We start from the raw sequence: 20,868 nt of genomic DNA, 5'->3' as shown, positions 1-20,868 counted from the left end.
CATTAGAATGGGATTCATATCTAAGATTCGTGAACAACAAAGTGTTAGATGTTTTAAACAAAAAACAAGAAACACTAGACAAAAAACTAGCTACTGTAAAAGACACTAAGCAGAAATCAATCAAACCCCCCAAAAAACGAACACACATACTTCACTAGTAGGCAAAATTAAACAAGGTCGACTACGTCAATAAAACAGAAATTTTCTTTTCCAATTATACCTAAACTATAGTAAGTAAAGACCCCACACCAAAAATTCAGTGTGACTTAAAGATTTTGTTGAAAAATTTATTCTTCCTTCTGCAAGAGCAAGAATATCAAAAACTTACTATCAGGAATACTAAACTACCAACCGTGAAAGCATTACCCAAAACCCATAAAAAAAGAAGTTCCCTTGCACCCTATTATAAACAGCAGGAACAGTCCCACATATAAAGTCTCAAGATTTTTACACTATTTTCTTAACAAACACTTTAAATTCAACAATGAAGCATTCCATTCATTCTGCAAAATTAACACAATTTAAACTACAACCTAACCATATAATGGTCTCAAATGACATCACCAATATGTACTCACGCATCCCTATAAATGATACTATAAATATTATCAAAAAGAACCTTTCTAAACACAGTAATTTAAGCAAATTTGAAATAAATGACTTTATTAAATTATTGAGCTTTGTTTTGAACAATAACTACCTCACTTTCAACAACAAAATCTACCATCAAAAAGGACTGGCAATGGGAAATGCCGTTTTGGGCAACTTAGCTAACATTTTCATGGATAATCTAGAGGCTAACAAAATTGTAAACAAAATCAACGGTCTCCACCTATGGATAAGATTCGTAGATGACAAGTTTGCCATCATTGATAAACGGCAAAACAACAGCAACAACAGTTTAGAATTTCTTAATGGACTCAATAATAACATTAACTTCACAAAGGAAGATGAAACCAACAACTCTTTAAATTTCCTAGATGTAACCATAAATAGAACTTGTAATAAATTCAAATTCCAAATCTATAGAAAACCCGCTTATGCCCCTCGGACTATAAGGAAAGAATCTATGCACCCGCTTTCTCACAAATGAGCAACTTTCTACAGCTTAATCTATTGAGCGTTCAAAATTCCTCTTTCCAACGACAACCAAAAACGAAAGAACTACAATATATTAAAGAACTGGCTGAACTTAACAGCCCAGTAATCGGGAGATCATGGGTTCAGGCCCCACTGTCGGCAGCTCTGAATATGGTTTTCCGTGGTTTCCCATTTTCACACCAGGCAAATGCCGGGGCTGTACCTTAATTAAGGCCTCAGCCGCTTCCTTCCAATTCCTAGGCCTTTCCTATCCCATCGTCGCCGTAAGACGTATCTGTGTTGGTGCGACGTAAAGCAAATAGCAAAAAAAAAAAAAATTAAAAAACTTAACGGCTACAAACCAAACACGGTTAATAAAATTATTAACAAAATCAAATTAAAAACTGCTACTAACCTAACCCCTAAAAGACCTTTAAAAAAAAAAAAAAAGCTTTGCTGCCTTCACCTTCACAAATCCTGCTCTATACCAAATCAATGGTTAAACTTACTAAGATCTGGCAGAACTGGGCAATATCAAAAGCCACGAAGATGCGCTTGGTAGAATCGCTAGTGTTTTCCGTCTTATGTAGGCTGTGAGACCTAGACCGTGAGTGCTAAAGACAAAAACCGCATTGATGCCTTTGAGATGTGGTGTTGGCGGGGAATGCTACGTGTATCCTGGACAGAAAAAAGAACTAATGTTTTTCCATTCTGGATGCACTCTGCATCAAAAAACGCCTGTCATCCCGTGTGAGTGAACGTTACCTCCAGTTCATTGGCCACATTTTAAGATGTGATGGAGAGAACTTGGAAAAGGTAATTTTACAAGGCAAAATTGAAGGCAGTAGACCACGAGGAAGAATAGCAAGCAGATGGATAGATCAGGCGAAGAAGATCACTGGGCTACCACTTCAGGTCATATTAACGAAATGTGAAAACCGCTCGGGATGGAGACACCTTGTCAAGGTTGCAACACGGAAATGATGGAGTTATGAGGTCATGACGCTCAGTAATGAGCACGATGACTAATGATGATGACCAAATCACCAACCCAATCAAGAAACAGTACATCAATATTGCATTCAAAACCTGTAATGCAAACAGAAATATATTCTTTAACTCCCATACAGTAAATTCAACTCAGGACCGATACTCTAATTCAGAATTTGTAGACTCACATGCGCCTAATGTGAATTTTCTTATATTGCACAAACTGGACGCAGCTTTCATACAAGATATTTAGAGCATTACAACGCATCTAAGCACAACAAATACTCCGCTGTGAATATTCATATGAAAGAAACGGGACATAACTTCACGACCATAAACCAGAATCTTCAGATCTTAAGGATCATTAATAAAGGTAGTCTAATGACTGAATTTGAAAATACCTATATCTTTTTAGACCAACACTTCAATAAAAATAAAAATTTAAATGACACCGTAGAAACAAAGAGCCCGGTCACGGAACAAATTCCGAACTTACTGTCATCTCTTAACATTTTTTAAATCTTCAACTATAAACCCAATAATAATAATACCTATATATCAGCAGCAGCCATTGCCCCATCGCCCAGCCACACCCCTTCCCCCACTCGTACCAATGGCCTGCTCCACCCAACTCACTCCCGGCCAACAATGACACACCCCTACAATACGAGAAGCAGAGATAAAGCGACTGTTCTGACCTCCTCCTAACGTCTAAAGGTTAAGCGTCAAGAATATCAAATCCACTAATAAACCATCCTAATATAGCACTCACACACTTTTTCGTTTTATTCCACAGATTTCAGCACACCCACTAGCCACACACTTACATCCAGAATCCAGTTGAACTTCTCTTCACGCTTACACGGAATAACTTCAAAAAGCTTCACAACATAAACAACATACAGAATGTTTACACGGAGATGTAATAATCCGTTATTTAATGAAACTCGATCAAGCTCTACCAGCATTCTTGCCATCCAACTGGCACTCCACTTTAATATTGACTCTCATTCTTCAAGGAAGTGATGTTGATCTATAGAATACTTAGGCCATCCCAAGAAACCATATAAGCTGAACATGTTTGATCTCCTACAAATGTAAAAAGAAATGTTTAAATGTTATGATTCCAATAGACTACAATTGCCATCTCAGTATTGGCATTATCTCCATTCAACGTGGACATGAATAGGACGTCCCATTGGAACTTTAAGACAAGATCGACCAGTTCATTTCCAAATTGTACCATATGTTATATATATTAGTGTAAATTGTGTAAAAAAATAGTTTTTAAGAATAGTTCTAGTACAAGTTAATATCCTAATAGGTTGTAAAAATGTACAGATATTTTAAACGCACTTGTATCATGCCGTTATCATTACCGGCATTATGAGAGTTAACGGTTAATATTATTTCCATTGGATGTGAACATGAGTTGGACGTCACATTAGAACTTTAAGACATGAACTGCTTGTTCACTCCAATATGACCTAATGTCTTGTACTTCAGTGCAAATTGTTATATAAAAAATTATGATTTATGAATAATCCTAGTATGGCATCCACTCAGAGCTCTGACTTGGAGATAGATTTCATGGCTGATGATGCCTGCAATGACAGGCGAAACATGTACCATACTCTAACTTAATATAATGACAGTGTTAGGGTCTGAAAGACTTAACTAGTATTGAGTAGGTGGTTTCAATAAATCAATTGTTTAACATTTAATAATTGAATTGCTGTATGGTCAAAATCAAAATAATCACTTGTAATCGAGTAGCCAACCAGGCTAAGTCCAATAGATACCTGAATCTCAAAGTCAAAATTAGCAAAATCTCAAGAGACATTAACTTCTTGAAAGAGTGCTTGAAAAGTGTGTAGCCGGTTTTCAGCAGTTACACGGTACACAGTTAAGTAAATAGGAAAATAAATCAAATTATACGGCATTAAAAAGACATCGGATGGACTGCGCACAAATAAATGTCAGGTTGGCCAACGGGTCTGGGCAAACCCACCGGGGCCATAGAGATAAGAAGGTTGCGGGTTTCCAGAAAAATCAACGGTGATCTTTGATTTAAGATATTATTTTCGAGAATAAACATTACAATGTAAATTCCAAACAAAATTCATCTATCCACACTGTTCCGGGGTTTTTTGTGGATCGCAGAGGTGAAAGAAGGTGCCGGGATGAATGGGTCTAAGTACAATGTAAGAAGTGGAATCTAAAACTTAAACTGAAGGTTATATTTTTGAAAAACAACAAACTAACAAATTTTCACTTAGTGAGATAATGACATTCCAGGTACAAAATAGAAAAATCCAAGATTTCAGAACTTTAATCCCCCCGTGGGCTTCAAGCCCCTAGTTTTACAATTTTTGAGCTCCCAGCTCAAATTTACAACCTGCACAAATTTGTTCAAAGGGCAGAAATCCCTTAATTCACGGAGTACTTGCTCCCAAAATACAACATCTAGCCTTCAAGAGGCATACAGTAATCTTACTTTGAAAAAGAGCTCACAGGCTCTCAGTTTTCCAAGCCTATTCAAGGCAACATCAACTTACAATTTCTGGATTGTACAGGGGTAGTTAATACCCAACCCACTGGGCCTTCATGGAACAAGAATAATGGCAAATAAATGGCCCAAACACAAAATGAATGGAGGCGAATACTAGCACTCCTAGATATGAGCACTTAAAACCTAAAGGGCACTGGGCCGGTGAAACAGGGGCTATTCCCAAACTACTGAGGTGACTCATATAATGATAAATTAATTAATTACGGAAAGGAAGAAAGCCAGTTACAAACATAGTCACCTCAAACCAAGATGAAGTTGGATGAAAACCAGCAAGGTTTCGGGCCACAGAGGGGCTGTCAGGATCATATTTTCAGTATGTGCCAGGTAATTGAAAAATTCAACGAGAGGAGTAGACAGTTGTGTTTATGTTTCGTAGATCTAGAGAAAGCTTATGACAGGGTATCGACAGAAAAGATGTTTGCCATACTGGGGGACTACAGGATTAAGGGTAGATTATTAAAATCAATCAAAAGCATTTATGTTGACAACTGGGCTGCAGTGAGAATTGATGGTAGATTGAGTTCTTGGTTCAGGGTACTTACAGGGGTTAGACAAGGCTCTAATCCTCCACCCTTGTTGTCCATAGTTTACATGGATCATCTGCTGAAAGGCATAAAGTGGCAGGGAGGACCATGAAATTAGAGATGTGAACTAGCGTCGCATATATGAACAGCATGTGTGGATGGATAGGACTAACTGGAGGAAGCTCGTACACAACCCACCTGGCTTGCTGATGATGATGAGGTATAGAACTAAATGAGGCTGCAGTACTAGTTGTAGACTTTTTAATATATTCACAGAGGCTTGCAGACTGAAGGCTGAAAGGCATAAGTAAGTGTGTGCGTGCGTGCGTGCGTGCGTGTGTGTAATGTATCATATACAGAGGGGTCCAGAAAAAAGTAGACACTTTTTGACAGTCAATATGAATGGAACAAAATGACATACTCTTACAAGTCTTTCGTGGGGGGATGGTTATTTTATGTGTTCAAAGTGACCCCCATTAGCAGCCAAACAACTTCAATGCCGCTGGTGTGATAGCTGCATAGGATGCCTTGATGGTTTTGTCATAACTAGTACAGCGTAGCTGGCTTCTGTCAATAAACTTCAGTTTTCAAAGTCCCCCACACGCAGAAGTCAAGAGGTGTAAGGTCTGGAGACAGCTCCTCTTTCACCTATCCATCATCCAGGTACATTTCATCCAAGTAGGCTCTGAAAACTCTGTGGTATTGAGGTGGAGCGTGTTCTTGTTGTAGGTAAAATTTTTTATTTCCAAACACCTTTCGGATGGCAGGTAAAATCAATGTTTACATCAAAGAAAGGACAATAAGTTCCACCTTTTCAATACTATATATTGTGTGAAAGTTTTACATAACAGTTAAAACATCACAACTTCTGTACATTCGGTACCGGTTTTGACAGATTCCCTGTCATCATCAGCCAAGAATAATTAAACAAAGACAAAGAAAAAAATCAATGTTGGCAACATATGAAAATACATCTCAGCAGTTATGGTTCCTTCAAAGAAGAATGGGCCAATCAAACCGTGCAAGGACAGACCACACCACACATTAACACCGGTTAGATTAACATTTGTCCACGTGAACATGAGAATTTTTCAGAAGCCCAGTTCACGCAGTTGTGGCGGTTTACTGTACCGTTCAGTTTGAATTGCGCCTCGTCGGACCAGATTATCGTTCCTGCAAACTGTTTGTCCTCGCAAAGCGTGCTTTCAGACCACTCGCTGTACTCCAGCCTTCGATCTGGGTCATCCTCGTTTGTAGCGTTAAGCGATCTTGCAGACTTCAGAATATTTCATCGGCTTTCCCCACTTTCACGTGCACCCTGATTGAGGTGACATAGTAAAATGTTGCAGCACAGCGGCACTGGAAGCTGGACTTGCACATCCTGAACAGTACCGTTGGCTTCAAATTTATGCCAAATACGATAAATTGTTGTACGTGCTGGTGGCTGAGTTCTGTACACATTACGCCATTGCCGTTGTACCTCCATAATTTTTTCATACTTCCAGTACCACTTCAATACGACCTTGTATTGCTGAAATGACTATCTTGTTTCATTCATTGCTGCACTGTCATCTGCTGGAGAACATGCGTCAAGATTGTCGCGCCATTCACTAGTGTTGAAAAAACAATGGACTACGCTACCGTGCAAGAATTACGATATGTCATTTTGTTCCAAAGATATTAACTGTCAAAGAGTGTATACATTTTTCTGGACCCCTTTGTAACTAATTTGTTTAAGAAACATAATATTAAAGTAGCATTTAAAACTACAAATAACAGTACACAATTTTTTCACAATTCTAATACCATCAACTCTGTTAATAGGTATGTACAGGTTAATATGTATTGGGTGTGAAGCATCTTACGCAGAACAGTTGGGCAGAAGTTTTGTTATTTTGATACACAGAACCTCTATTAGACATAGTAGATTTTTGTAATTTCAGTGATATATTTAGCAAGATTTATATATCCTAGTAACTTTACAGTAAGGTCCCCTCTCAGCATTATGGAAGAATATTTCATCAAACTCCTGATCATAATTTAAATTAAGTAAATGAAAAATTTAATATTTTATGTGATACAACTATCCCACTCTTAGCCAACAGATATAATAACATCATCTTTAGTTCATACATCTTATATATCCCATTCCGCACAGTATAACCCTTCCTTTATTCTCCTCTCCCCATCGCACACTCTCCTATCTCACATCATCATAGCATAACACATGACTCTATTCAAAGTTTGTCATTTTCATGTTCCATATTGATGACAATATAATTATTGATTATGTGGATTACCTCATTTGTATACATCTAGTACATCGATTGATTTTAATCTTGGTACTAGTTTCAGCCTATTGATATTAGGCCATCATAAGATCTTAAAACGCTTACAAAACTAATTGGCCATACATATAACAAAAGTAGATAGCATAATACTTGAAAATAGTTGTAATCTAATATTCAATATACCGATACAATAAAATAAGTCACTGTCTTCAGGATGTAACAGATCATAAGAATTTTCAAGTGTTGTGTTATCTCATTGATTAGTTCTTCAAACTGAACCAGAAGGGACATGAAATACTGTATATGTATTAGTGCACATTCAGCGCATTTCATGTTATATTCCCCACTCTTAAAATTAACACACTCCTGAACCCCACCCAAAACCGTCTAATTGGCAACACTATCCCATAAGTGAGTCCGTCAGCATAAGTCACTTAACTCCCTGAGAATTCCACAGGCAAAAGCAGTGCTGGTGCTGATGGTGGTATTCCATTCTTAAATCTAGGTCTTATATATAATCAAGTTTATAAATCGTAGAAGAGGTAACATTATTATTGATTTTATATTTATACTGTATAAATCAATCAGTCAATCAATCAATACTGATCTGCATTTAGGGCAGTCACCCAGGTGGCAGATTCCCTATCTGTTGCTTCCCTAGCCTTTTCCTAAATGATTTCAAAGAAATTGGAAATTTATTGAACGTCTCCCTTGGTAAGTTATTCCAATCCCTAACTCCCCTTCCTATAAATGAATATTTGCCCCAGTTTGTCCTCTTGAATTCCAATTTATTGAATATTGAATATTTTTCTGTAAATTAAATAAGCAGTTTTTTTTGTATGCATATTCTTAAACCAAAAATGAAAATTCATTAAAGATCTTGCCTGCATCATGACTGTGTTAATTGTTTACCTATTGAACATTTCCCTGGCAAATTATTCCAATCCCTAATTTCTCTTCCTACAAACATATATTTGTTCTCTTGAATTACAAATTCTGCCCTTGGGGTAACAGTTGGTGTCCAGTCCATAGGACTTAGAGAATCTACTTAATACCAGTCCAGTAAATCTTGCCTTTAGTGGAACCCTTACAAACCGGAAAACTGTCCATGTCGGAAATTTTCTCGGTCCTGTGAATTATGGTGTAATATTCATGTAACTTTACCTGTATTTAGTGTAAGCTGTTATGATGTTTAAACGGAAGGAAATTTAGTGTCTATATTGGAAAAAAATGTAAATTTCCTTCCTAACACTTTTCAGTACATGTGTATTCCAGATAGATCTAAGATGGCCAACATACTGACTGCTATAACAAACTGTTAAACAGTGTCAGTGCACATGGCCATTGACACAGAGGCGACATTAGAAAAGAGTACGTCACCTCCAAGAAAAGAAACAGAAAATGATGGCGATGGCATTGCCTATCAGCTATAAAAAACATTCAGTCTATTTTGCCAATGAAAAATGTTGCACAATTGTTTGACATTATTTGCTGTGACTGTATTTTAATTGAGAACCATGCTAGCAGGGATAGTTGTGTCCAGTACACAATTCTGGATTACTGGAAGAAGTACTGCACAGTTTTGCTACTGGTGTAATAAAACGTGCAATGTGTATGTACTGTGCACTGTGAGGAAGTGCTGCTGGATTATTCTACTCGAGGTATGCATTAATGAACCAGAATCCTGAATACTGAGGAAAAAATTTCTGGTCCCTTGGGTTTCTCCTGAGGACACATTTTACTGTACAATAAAATCCAGACTTGTGATTTAAGATTAAATGAATAACAAATTTATTTTAAAAAATAGCCATCCTAACTGGTTACGATGATGAATTATGAGCACTGATTTTAATAAGTAAGTTGAATTTGCATGTCATATCTGCCTTGATGGTTATCACTTTATAAACAAAAAGTTTTATATAATCCTCCTTTTCAATACAAAACAATCAATGGGGCAATATCTATACATGTTTCAGCCTATCTAAAGGCCATCCTTAGTAGAAGCTTTGAATATTACATTTATGCAAACAAATAAAAACAATGATAAAGTGTGTGGAATTAAAATACAATGATCATGATTGACAAAGTAAAAACATGTTGAGGTAGAAAATCCTCTCGTCTAAAAACTTATTTAGTTGACATAAAACTTGCTAATCCTTTTTTTAAAGTGGAACACTGTGTTGCGCAATGTGGTGAGACCATCAGTAAAGGGAATAATAAGTGTGCATCATCTGTAATGGAAAAAAAGAAAATGAATAGATGAAACCATTACCTTTAATAATACTGTATACCAACAGAAGGGTCTTTGTATGGAGTCACTGGCCTCGGGAATCCTCGCTAACATTCACATTGATTTTCTTGAACACACTCATATCAAAGGCAAAATTAAGCGTACCAAACACTGGACACACTGCGTCGATGACACTTTTATTATCCTAGATTCTCCTACTATAGATAGCAATACAGTACTTGAATTACTTAATAGCTTTGACCCTCAAATAAAGTTCATAATAGAGTCCGAAAACAACAACTCTCTTAATTATCTCGAACTAACTGTTACTTGTAACCATAACAAAAACCCTTTCCTTTGATATTTACAGAAAGCCCACTCACACATTTAACACAATTCACCAGACTCCTCTACACCCGGGGATGCAGAAGAAGGCAGCTTTTAAGAGCATGATTTTCAAAGCACTTACTGTTCCTTTATCTCGTAAGAATTTTAGGAAAGAAATCAACACCATTTATACAATAGCTGAATGTAATGGTTTCAGTAAAGCCTTCGTGAACAAAATTAATAAATTTAGAAGTAAGCCCAAGACCACCTTGGAAAAAGAACCTCCCTCCTAAGGAGAAGTTTAGCATATTTACCTTCAATAATAATGATATATGTATATTTTAAAAAAAAAGTGTAAGTTAAAAACAGCTTTCAAGACCACTCACACCAATGCTAAAATAGTTTTTAATTCCCATACCGTCAATGGTAACAGATAATTTATGAACTCTGGGGTATACAAATTAAAGTGCCAGTCTTGTTTTTCAACGTATGTAGGACAAACAGGCCGTAGTTTCAATATAAGATACACTGAACATCTTAACGTCTTGAAATATACCTGCTACTCAGCCATGAGCGAACATTGTAAGGAACATACACAACAATTGACCAGGATTTAAAGATTTTACATTATGAACAGAAATGTTCTTTACTCAATATACTGAAGAATATTTATATTGATATTGTCCAGTGCAACAATTCCTCACATAACCTAAATGAAATCAACGAGAAGAAAAATGTTTTATTGGAAACCTTTGTCCCGCTCATCTGTTAATAATTTTTTAATAAAAACGAGTTTCACTACCTTCCCTCAATATCCCCTCCTGCACCTTAACACTCCTCCCCCCACCCAACCACATCAGCTATGACACGCTGTGAGCTACACACAAGCTTAGCGTCAATGTAACATGAAACCAACAAGGTTGTACCATTTGAGACGACAGCCTTTTAACAAGTAAGTTGATTAAACCTTTTCTCTTCACAAGATATTTTGTTTTTTTGTTTCATCCATTCATTCTATTTTTTCACATTACAGATGATGCACACTTATTATTCCCTTTATTGATGGTCTCACTACACTGCACAACACGGTTTCCACTTTTTAAAAAGGATTAGCAAGTTTTATGTCAACCAGACGAGTTTTTAGACAACAGGATTTTCTACCTCATCATTTTTTATTTTGTCAATCATGATCATTGTATTTTAATTTTACACACTCATCATTGTTTTTATTTGTTTGCAAAATGTAATATTTGAGCTCTACTGAGGATGGCCTTTAGATAGGCTGAAACATGTATAGATATCGTCCCATCTAATATAGATGATTGTTTTGTATTGAAAAAGAGGATTATATAAAACTTTTTATTTTAAAGCGTGTCCCCGTTTTTACCATCAAGGTAATTTGCCCCAGACTAGACAGCCAAACCAAGGCATGCTCAGTCCGAACTATGATAAAAATAATGCCCTAAAAATGCATACACCCTGGATCTTGATGAGGAACATATAACTTAATACAGACACAATGAGGTCAATTAAAACTACAAATAAAGCAAGGCGAAGCATGACGTCAGTTTTGGAGGAAAATCTGTTTATTAAAATAAACACGATAAATATTTAAAAAATAGCAAAAGTATCAAATAATCCAGGTTTTACATGACTCGGATTGTTTCTTTATCAGCTTGATAAAGTCCATCTTGAGAATCAGGATATATTACAAATTTACACTGTATGCCGACACACATACTTAACACATCAAATCAAATCTTGAAGTTCCATTAATTTTAACACATGGGTTTGCGTGCTCGCAGCACGCTCCTGGCTTTACTTTTTGTTAACACTTTTAACTGTAGATGAGTACGTTCCCCATTTCTGCACACTTGACATTTCAGTGGGGTCCCTAACCTTAAGATAGACATGATCTAATGCGCAAAAAGGGAGGAACAATACTAACCTAACTGTACAATATATAATACGCTGAGTGGTAAAACATCCTACGCACAAAATATACATCTCGAGTCATGAGAAATCTCATGAGCATAACAAACAATGTGGATCGAAACCACACAAATCAAAAACATGTAAATGGCAATATATACATTCAAAGAAACAAAAACATGATATATTTTCCAGGGTTCACAAAGGAAAGCATGCGGCATTCACGCAACTCGCATCCACTCAAAGCCTCAACGAAAATAAAAGGAAAAATAATTACACGTTAAGCAACACTTCCTATTCAACACAGGTTCCTGAAAAATAATTACATGACACCAAATCGATCAACTGGTGGACTTAACAATATCACGCACAAATCAACTTGGAATTCTGAAATGAAATTACGTGACACAAATACATAAAAAAACACTGTTGTATCCTGGAAAAGATGACACGACACAAAATATTCCTCAGCACGGTTATAGCATAAAAGAAAATCCGAAACAAACGTCGCGATATAAAACTCTCGTCAACTACAACAACCGTAGAGACATGGACAGAAGCAATAAAATCACGAAGTATAGGCCGCTCGAATAAAACTCTCCTCGGTAGATAAACATATCACCCTCGCCAACACACGCGGAATGACTCAAAGTGTAGATCCACGTCTCCCAAAATAAAGCAGCAATACCAAAACCACAGGGTCCAACCCTTTACACACGCTGCTCAACAGTCTACCCAAGGCAAGACACACATTCAAGAAAATGCAAGCCTTTCAGATGAGGAACGCGTCCTCTTACTTAAAATCACAACAAATAATATCTCATATCCTAAAGTTGCGTAAAACTGAAGAAATATGAAGGACGTCGTCTAACATTCACTCGCATGAAAGAAACACGACCACGCTGCTCACAAATCAAAGCCCTCGCGCACAAAGTAAACATGAATAATAAAGTAGCCAACTCTGTAATAAATATGATAAATTGAAACTAAGAAATTGCCACATTGACAATCAGTCATGTCTGAACATCGGAAAGTTACTGAAATATCTCAATCCTTAATAATAATAATAATAATAAATTTTACAGAAATTTTATTCTAATATTTGGAACTCGAAAAGCAAAACAGCGTTCATGGAACTCGTGAACCAATTACTAATTTACCACCTAGATATACAAAATAGTCGTGAAGATGACGTTAACAACTTCGTGGATACACACTCCGCCGTCTTATGCACTCTCATTCACACATCATGTAATAAATCCCAGAAAACGTGACGGCATGTATCCGTACACTTTGAGCACCCATTAATAATACTTTAATCTAGTCCTTCCTGACTTTAATTTGAATCCTTATTTACATTTACAATTAAGCCCCGAGAAGTACACTGCGTCTCATCAAAGCAAAACAAATCAAAATATATATAAGGCTAAAATAAGAAACTGACTCGTAAAGAAATTACGCTAATCACTCAGCTAAATAAATCAGAATATAATGTAAGAAAGCAAGCTGCGACCTCATGCAAACGGTCCACATTTATTTTACAATTATATTTACATTAACAAGCTTCCTATCATTTACTTTAAATAGGATGTAGTCCTTCCAAACAAAGCTACATCTACAGAAATTAAATATCAAGCTAATCCATCCCCTTTTGCAACATTAAACACGTTCACACTCACATAATTACATTGAAAACTCTGTACTCATCTGTTACGTTGACTTATGACCGCCCGTCTTCAGGAAACAGCCGACCCCATCTTGTTTTTATCCAGCCATATCGATGATGATGCTGTCTTCAGAAAAGACTTGGATCAGTCCTTTTGTCTCCATCGAGGGGTAGAAAGGTGATGTCGTATTTTCCGTTGCTGCTTCTGCTTTCGGATGTCATCTAAAACATTCCCTCGTTCACGATGTAGAAACTAGGTCAAGATCAACCTGCCGGTTACTAGCAGCTGGGGGTAAATTCCACTGACCGTGAAACCAGTTCCCATTCAGTAGCGGAACCACTTCTCGTATCTACTCCCGTAACTAGGTCAAATATTTCCCATTTATAAAAGGCTGGACTGGAAATTGTAAAGTTTATACCCTCGGAAAACTATTTACACAGGCAGGCTACTATGCATTTTGAAATGATTAAATGGAACTGTTGTCTCCCTTTGGTAATCGTAAGTTAAATGCCATTCTCCCAGTATTAGAAAACTTGAGTATATCAAATGCAGACTGAGCGTCTACCAACAAAATCTTACGAGTCCCCACACGATCACTCGCGTAAATAAAAACGTCTTCTTACGATGTTACCTGCGCAGAATCTCGTCGAATAATAGGGTAACTAACTGACGTTGTCATTGTTTTTATTAACTCATCCTCGAAGACGCTGTTGAATCCTCGATTGGGGCCACCTCTTCCCTAGACCAATGCCTCGCCATATCGACGGTGGCTGTATCGTTTCATTGGCTTGACACATCGCGTACCTGACGCTTACTTCAAACATCTCTAATAGGTGATCCTAGCCTCTCGCCCGGGCATCCAAAATGTTGTCCGTTGGAGTTCTATTGTTTCCCTGTTCTGCTTGGTGTGCGTCATGTCGAAATTCCACCTTCCTAACTTAGCTGGTGAGCAAACAAACCCGAGCTCCACGCTCCCTGCAGAAATTGCGACATGTGCTGCTGAATGTAGATGTTTCCTGCCAGTTACTAGTACTTAATAAAATTAAAAATTCTCTGTACATTCGAATAAATGACTGATTAATTAAATGAGCACTTCAATAAGGGCTCACAAGTTAAATTTTACATCCAAAACTCTACCGAACAATAATGGGATGCTATAGAATTTTCCCTTCTCTTCTTATAAATGATATTTATTTGTTAAAAATTATGAAATCCTCATTAATTTTAGAGTTATGTTTGAAATGTTCATTCTATTGTCCAACAGATTTAACAAATTCATTTAAATTTAACTTTCTAAACATAATTCAAACAATTAATTACAGTATTTATATTTCTTCTATATCTGAATGTCTTGATGTTGAGGTAAGTCGACAAAATAATTTGTTACTCGTTTTCTCTAGCACATTACAGGCAAACTTTCCTGTCAAAGAGAGAAAAATAAAATTGACATCAGGATATTAATCTGTCATGACAAATTTGACAGCACTGATTCAAGATTCAGAAAAGGTTGACCATTTTAAAATAAAATTAACAACAAAACCATGATGAGCATAACAGATCTGCATAATGCATGACAAACCTAACACGCAAAATATCACAATAAAGAATCATCTACAGTAGAAAAATCTACCAAAAGAAACTACACTAATATATCACTCAGAACACACGCTAGTATCCTCAAATATTAAATTATCGTAACTGAATGAATATATTATTATTACTTATGAGCCAAAATCGGATTATATCATCACTTGAGTTATCTTGAAGATTGATAATAGTCACACTAACTCATTGATTGTGACTGTATTTATGGTAAAGGTAATTTATTATGTCTATAAAATACGTGGTCTGAAATTATCATACTACAGTATAAGACACTCTCTGATATTATAATTAAAGAATCTCATAAAAAAAATACAATGATGGAACATCGAAACCGAATCTCTTGTCTTAAAATACAAGAAGACTTCATAACTTAGATCTGTGTATAGTGCCTTATAATAGCATTCACAGAGTGCTCCAAATATAATTTGAGGGAATAAGCAAATCTTCTACTTCACAAAATCCATACCCAAATGCCTGACTGACAAGGCATTTTGTCTCACAAACAGCATAATAAATCTACAACTTGTAATACAACACGTTATCCAGCACATGGTAACTTAAATACAACAATATCAAATTTGTAAACATATGGCACTCAAGACATGATTGTTATTATTATTATTATTATTATTATTATTATTATTATTATTATTATTATTATTATTGTTATTATTATTATTATTATTATTATTATCCTATAAATGCATACCAGTACTATTTAAATTCAAGATGAAGTTCTAACATCTTAACAATACCATGAGGTAACATGATCATGAGAACGCAATAAATTCAAAAAATTACCATTCAAATGCATAATTGTGACAAATATTACACTCGTGAACATTCATTATTCACTAATTTAGTTTGGATTTATTTGACATTATTATCACTGTGATTATTATCTTCTTCATCTACATATGGTTATGCATTGAAGATTTTTCTATCACCACCTACCAAGAAGTATATAGAAATTTTACCATAATGGACCTTCCAATGTACCATAGAATAAGTGAAAATTATTCTAGAAGAGAACCTCTACAAATCAAAAGATAAAGAATTGGAGTTGGTATTCAAATCATACCATAAGGTTAACATTTTACTCTTATCTTTACAGGAAACAAGCTTAATTAAAAAAAATAATTTTTAAATGCCAACTTATCTCTTATTCCTCTTTCTGTTTCCTCTGGAATGCAGTTCAGGAATGGATGACTGTAAGATGTGTTACAGAAGCATCATCGTGTCTTGGGCTCCATTGGTATCCGCTCCCCCATTTATGCTGCCATGGTTATTGTGCTGAATTCCTGAGAAGAATCCATCTTCAGTCTCAAACATCCAATGTCGAAACATGTTGAAAAATTTAAAGGCTCCTTGCAACGTGATGGTGATTAATGTAGATTTCCAATTAGTCAAGTAAACTGTAAAAATGAGAAAAAATCTTCACTACTCTTCAGCATGTGTAGGAATTATGTACTCAACTGATAATCCAGTAAATAGCAAGCAAAGTTTCTCCTAGGACGATTTCGCAAATAGTTAGGTCTATGCAGCATGAACCACGTTCAATTATCAAAATCATAGGTGGGATATAACTCAATTTACATTTAAAGTTCACGTGTGTTTTTGTAGACGTAAACATGTTTGCACTTTTGGAATGCCAAATTTTTATAATTTAAATTTAAAGAAATATCACTTCACTAATAAACATTATGTTAATCAATCCTGCACGCGATTGTAAATATCTTCGTTTCCATGCTTGCAGAAGATTTTGAACTCTTTCCATTTGTATTATGTCTTCAGATTATTTAACTGTTCTGGCCTTGATAACCAGCTGTTACCGTTAGTGAATATGTCAGCAATATTTTCATTTGAATCTCCTCTAACAATATCTATTACACCATTCATAATTGAAATTGTACACTAAATCTTGCAATTTCTTTCTAAAATTATCATTCTAAATTCTTCACCTGCGTAGCACTTCATAAAAGTTATCCATACCGTACCATTAAGTTTAGATATCTGATGCAGTGAAACTCAGATAACTTATACATTGTTAAAATGTTTATTACTGCATTTGAAAGTTACTTTCTGATGTTCTTTAACAAATTAAAATATGAGCTGACAGTAATTACATACATTTATATAATTGCAAAATAATATTTCAACTATCTTTTTTTTTTTTTTTTTTTTTTTTTTTAAATGCTTTGCTCCAGCTCGAAAGTCTCAGGTGTAAGATAAAAGCTATTATAAATTCATAGGAGTGCGACCAGTCCAGCATTAAAAAAAAAGAAAAAAGAAGGTCACCTGAGAGCCCTCAAGCTGATAGCATATAAAATGTAGCAGATAAGTCACTGCAGAGCAAAAACAGTATCATTTGTACAGATGGAGATGGATATAGTAAGAGGGTGTTTCGGACATATGTACAGATAACCTTATGGACAAACAGTGATGTTTTTTTAAATTATTGAATGGTTGTTTAAGGGAGAAGCTTGAAGTGGACGGTGATGTTTGTGAGCTAGGTGATAGCTTTGTTCACCCCTGGGCTCATACCACCTGCCATACCATGATTCGGGCAGTAGCATGCATAATTTGTAAGAAACAGAATCACTGCACTGCAGCTTTGGGATATGTGCATGTGTAACATGTATGAAACATTCTACATACAAGAAGTAAACATTTTCACACTGGATAATATTGTAATGTACGTCACCAAAGCTCTGAGTTGTACATCATCAAATACTACCTGAGCTGCAAATATCAAATTTTCAACATTTTAAATTTTTTTAAATACAACATTATTTTGACTGATACATTCAGGGCTGTACCAAGAACCAGCTGAAAAAATATTTGTACTTATCTCCCAAATACTCTGATCATTTTTGTTTTATTATTCTGCTTGTATTCTTAAATCATTTCTTTATCAATATAAACATTTATATGTTGAGTATTGTTTTTACTAGGTCACTCCATGGAAGCGATCTCCTGTCCAAGTCTGATCCAATGTGTGTCACATACATCAAAGCATTCGGTGACAGTCGGTGGATAGAATACCACCGTACAGAATGTATAACCAACAGTCACGATCCAGAATTTACAAAAAAAGTTCATATGCATTATCGTTTTGAAGAACAGCAACCGATGAAGTTCGAAATCTATGATGTAGATTCATCAAGTTCAAGCTTGTCAGACCATGACTTCTTGGGTATTGCAAGTTGTAATCTTGGCCAGATTGTGAGTAGTGGCAAGGTAAGCAAATATTTGTTATACTCTTCCTATGGCACGGAATAATAACTAACTGGTTTAGAAGTTTCTGTACCTAAATGTAGGATACATACAGTGAGCTTTAGACCCTTAGAACTCATACGGCGGGCCATGCCCGACAACAAAGTTATTCTTCTCTCTATAACTTCTTTGTCAAGGTACATAAGCATGAATCAGGTATGCAGTAAGCTACTGCCATCTGTTGACAACAATTTGAAGCAGTTTATTGCTATAATCTCTTTGAACTCAGGCTTTGTGGACGATTCTTTGAGGACGTTGCTTAGCATGTGGTGTCATTCAAGGCGCATGAGAAATAATTAGGAAGACTTTTAGGCAAAAGAGATGTTGATATGCATCAGGCAGCTTCAGCTCCTAGATTGCCTTGACTTGATACGAGCATAGATTTCCCACTTTCAGCACTTCATGTGTGGACCGAATTGATGCTCCAGGTTCTTGCGACAAACATTTTACAGATTTCCGCAGAGATCTCTCAATGTGCTGCCGAACAACGTGAAGGAGAGTGTCTCCCACATCATTCTCTATATTTCATGGAGCCTGTGTCACGAAACCTGCGTACAAGATCTCACAAAGAATATTTACCTGGTAAGGGTTCATCAGGAAATCGATGTCTTCATTTTTCCACACATCTCTCATAACTTTTGCACTCAAAATAAGCCTTCAATAAAACGATCCGTTGTGTGGGCGTAAGATGCATTGTCGTCCGTTTGAACTTGTACATCTCACTCCGCACAAGGCAACAGCTGCACCATTCTGACAACACTAAAACCAGTTATACCAGTCTGATGTATCACAATCAAGCACACAAAATACTGTCAACTTGTGTACACGGATTTATTTACAATTATTTACAAATTAAATGCACTTAACCTTAAACACAGTAACAAAAACAAAACACTTCACTCCGAGAACATCAAAAAGCCGCCATTTTAACAATTGCCTATTACAGCACCTGGAGGTTGTAACCTGAAAACACAGTTGAAACATCGGCATGTCAGCTTAACCACAACGCATGTTCACCAGTGAAACTCCTAGTAAACAATAATTTGTCCCTACCATCACGAGCAAGTTGCCTGGCCTATTCGTTACAAAAATACCTTCTCGTAAATTCTCGAGTGCCTAACAACATGGTTTTAATGTACCCAATATTCTACCATCATCTCGTCTGATCTAGAGCCATTCTGGATGTTACAGTGTGTTTCACAATTCTGTAGCGGATTACACATCATATATAGCTAATAGTAAATTACAGTAAAACCTGCCTTAACAGACACCTCTCACCGGCGGACACCCCTCATTGGTGGACAACTTTCTAGCTCCGTAATACCATGTTGTGTACGAGTAATTTACCCCTGTTATACGGACACCCTTTATTATGGACGCGGACTCACCATAGCCACGAGAAACTCTAATTAAATCTCTCCTAATGAACACTTTCTTTTTCAAAAAAATACTCTATTTGTGTCCTGTACAGTTTGTACTCGCTTACTTTTTTGCACAGGCAGTACTTCCAAGAATTGCAGACACTGTAACTTTTGGTGCAGGCTGTACACATTCTTGGAAGGCAGCACTGAGCTACGCCATCACTTCTGGAAGTTGTGTGATCTGGCATGCTCGACAGCGCTGGAATTCGTACCTTCACTATCAGGTTACTATTCATTGACTCGTGGGCTTTTGATGTGTTCAGTTTTACGTTAGTAAGTTGGCAATGTTAAAAAGAGAGAGCTTCCACCTATTCAATGCACTGACATACAGTTGCACAAACTTATGTTACAGCATGTTTAATTTGGGACCGGTTTCGACACGCATTTGGTGCCATCATCAGCCGATTGAAAAATCAGGGCAAGAAGTATACAATTATCAAAACACAAAAAACACATTAAAGGACAACTGTAACACATATAACACTTTCGTGAAGAAGTGATCAATTGAAGTTCATATAGTTTTTGCACTTTGCTGTGAGTATTAAAAGAACTGAAGGATACGAGTAAAATGTAACACTTTTCCACAAAGATAATTTTTTTTGTGGACATCGTAAGCAATGTGACGGTCTTGAGCACTCCTGCTGTGAGTTTTGAAGTCAATATATTAGATATTGAGGTTAAAAAGGGTCTTGAAGGAGCAGCTTAATTTACAATTGTTGCTAGGCAAGGAATACACTTGTTGCTAGATAAGGACTTTTGTTTTTGCTACTTCTAAAGGTGGATAGTGATATATATATATATATAAAAACTCTTAGAGTATATTATAGGATATGAACTTATCAGTTTTGATATGGATTTATGAGATCTATAGAAAAAGGAAAATAAGTTAGAAATAAAAACAGGGAAAAATGGTAAGATAAGTAATACTATGAGGCTCACCTTGTTTAGCTTGT

General features: G+C 36.1%; 1 protein-coding gene across 1 annotated transcript in view; it reads left to right on the top strand.

Moving 5' to 3' along the window:
- The window catches only part of LOC136878773 (copine-8), a 374,905-nt gene that overhangs the window by 99,619 nt on the left and 254,418 nt on the right, over positions 1-20,868 (top strand). The window contains exon 2 of the mRNA XM_067152239.2: positions 18,173-18,458. Coding sequence (XP_067008340.2) covers positions 18,173-18,458 — 286 coding nt within the window. The remainder of the gene's footprint in view (positions 1-18,172; positions 18,459-20,868) is intronic.

Source organism: Anabrus simplex, chromosome 8 (genome assembly GCF_040414725.1).
Source record: "Anabrus simplex isolate iqAnaSimp1 chromosome 8, ASM4041472v1, whole genome shotgun sequence".
Classification (NCBI taxonomy): domain Eukaryota; kingdom Metazoa; phylum Arthropoda; class Insecta; order Orthoptera; family Tettigoniidae; genus Anabrus; species Anabrus simplex.
Note: the sequence above shows the minus strand (reverse complement) of the source record. Positions and strands in the feature narration are given on the sequence as shown.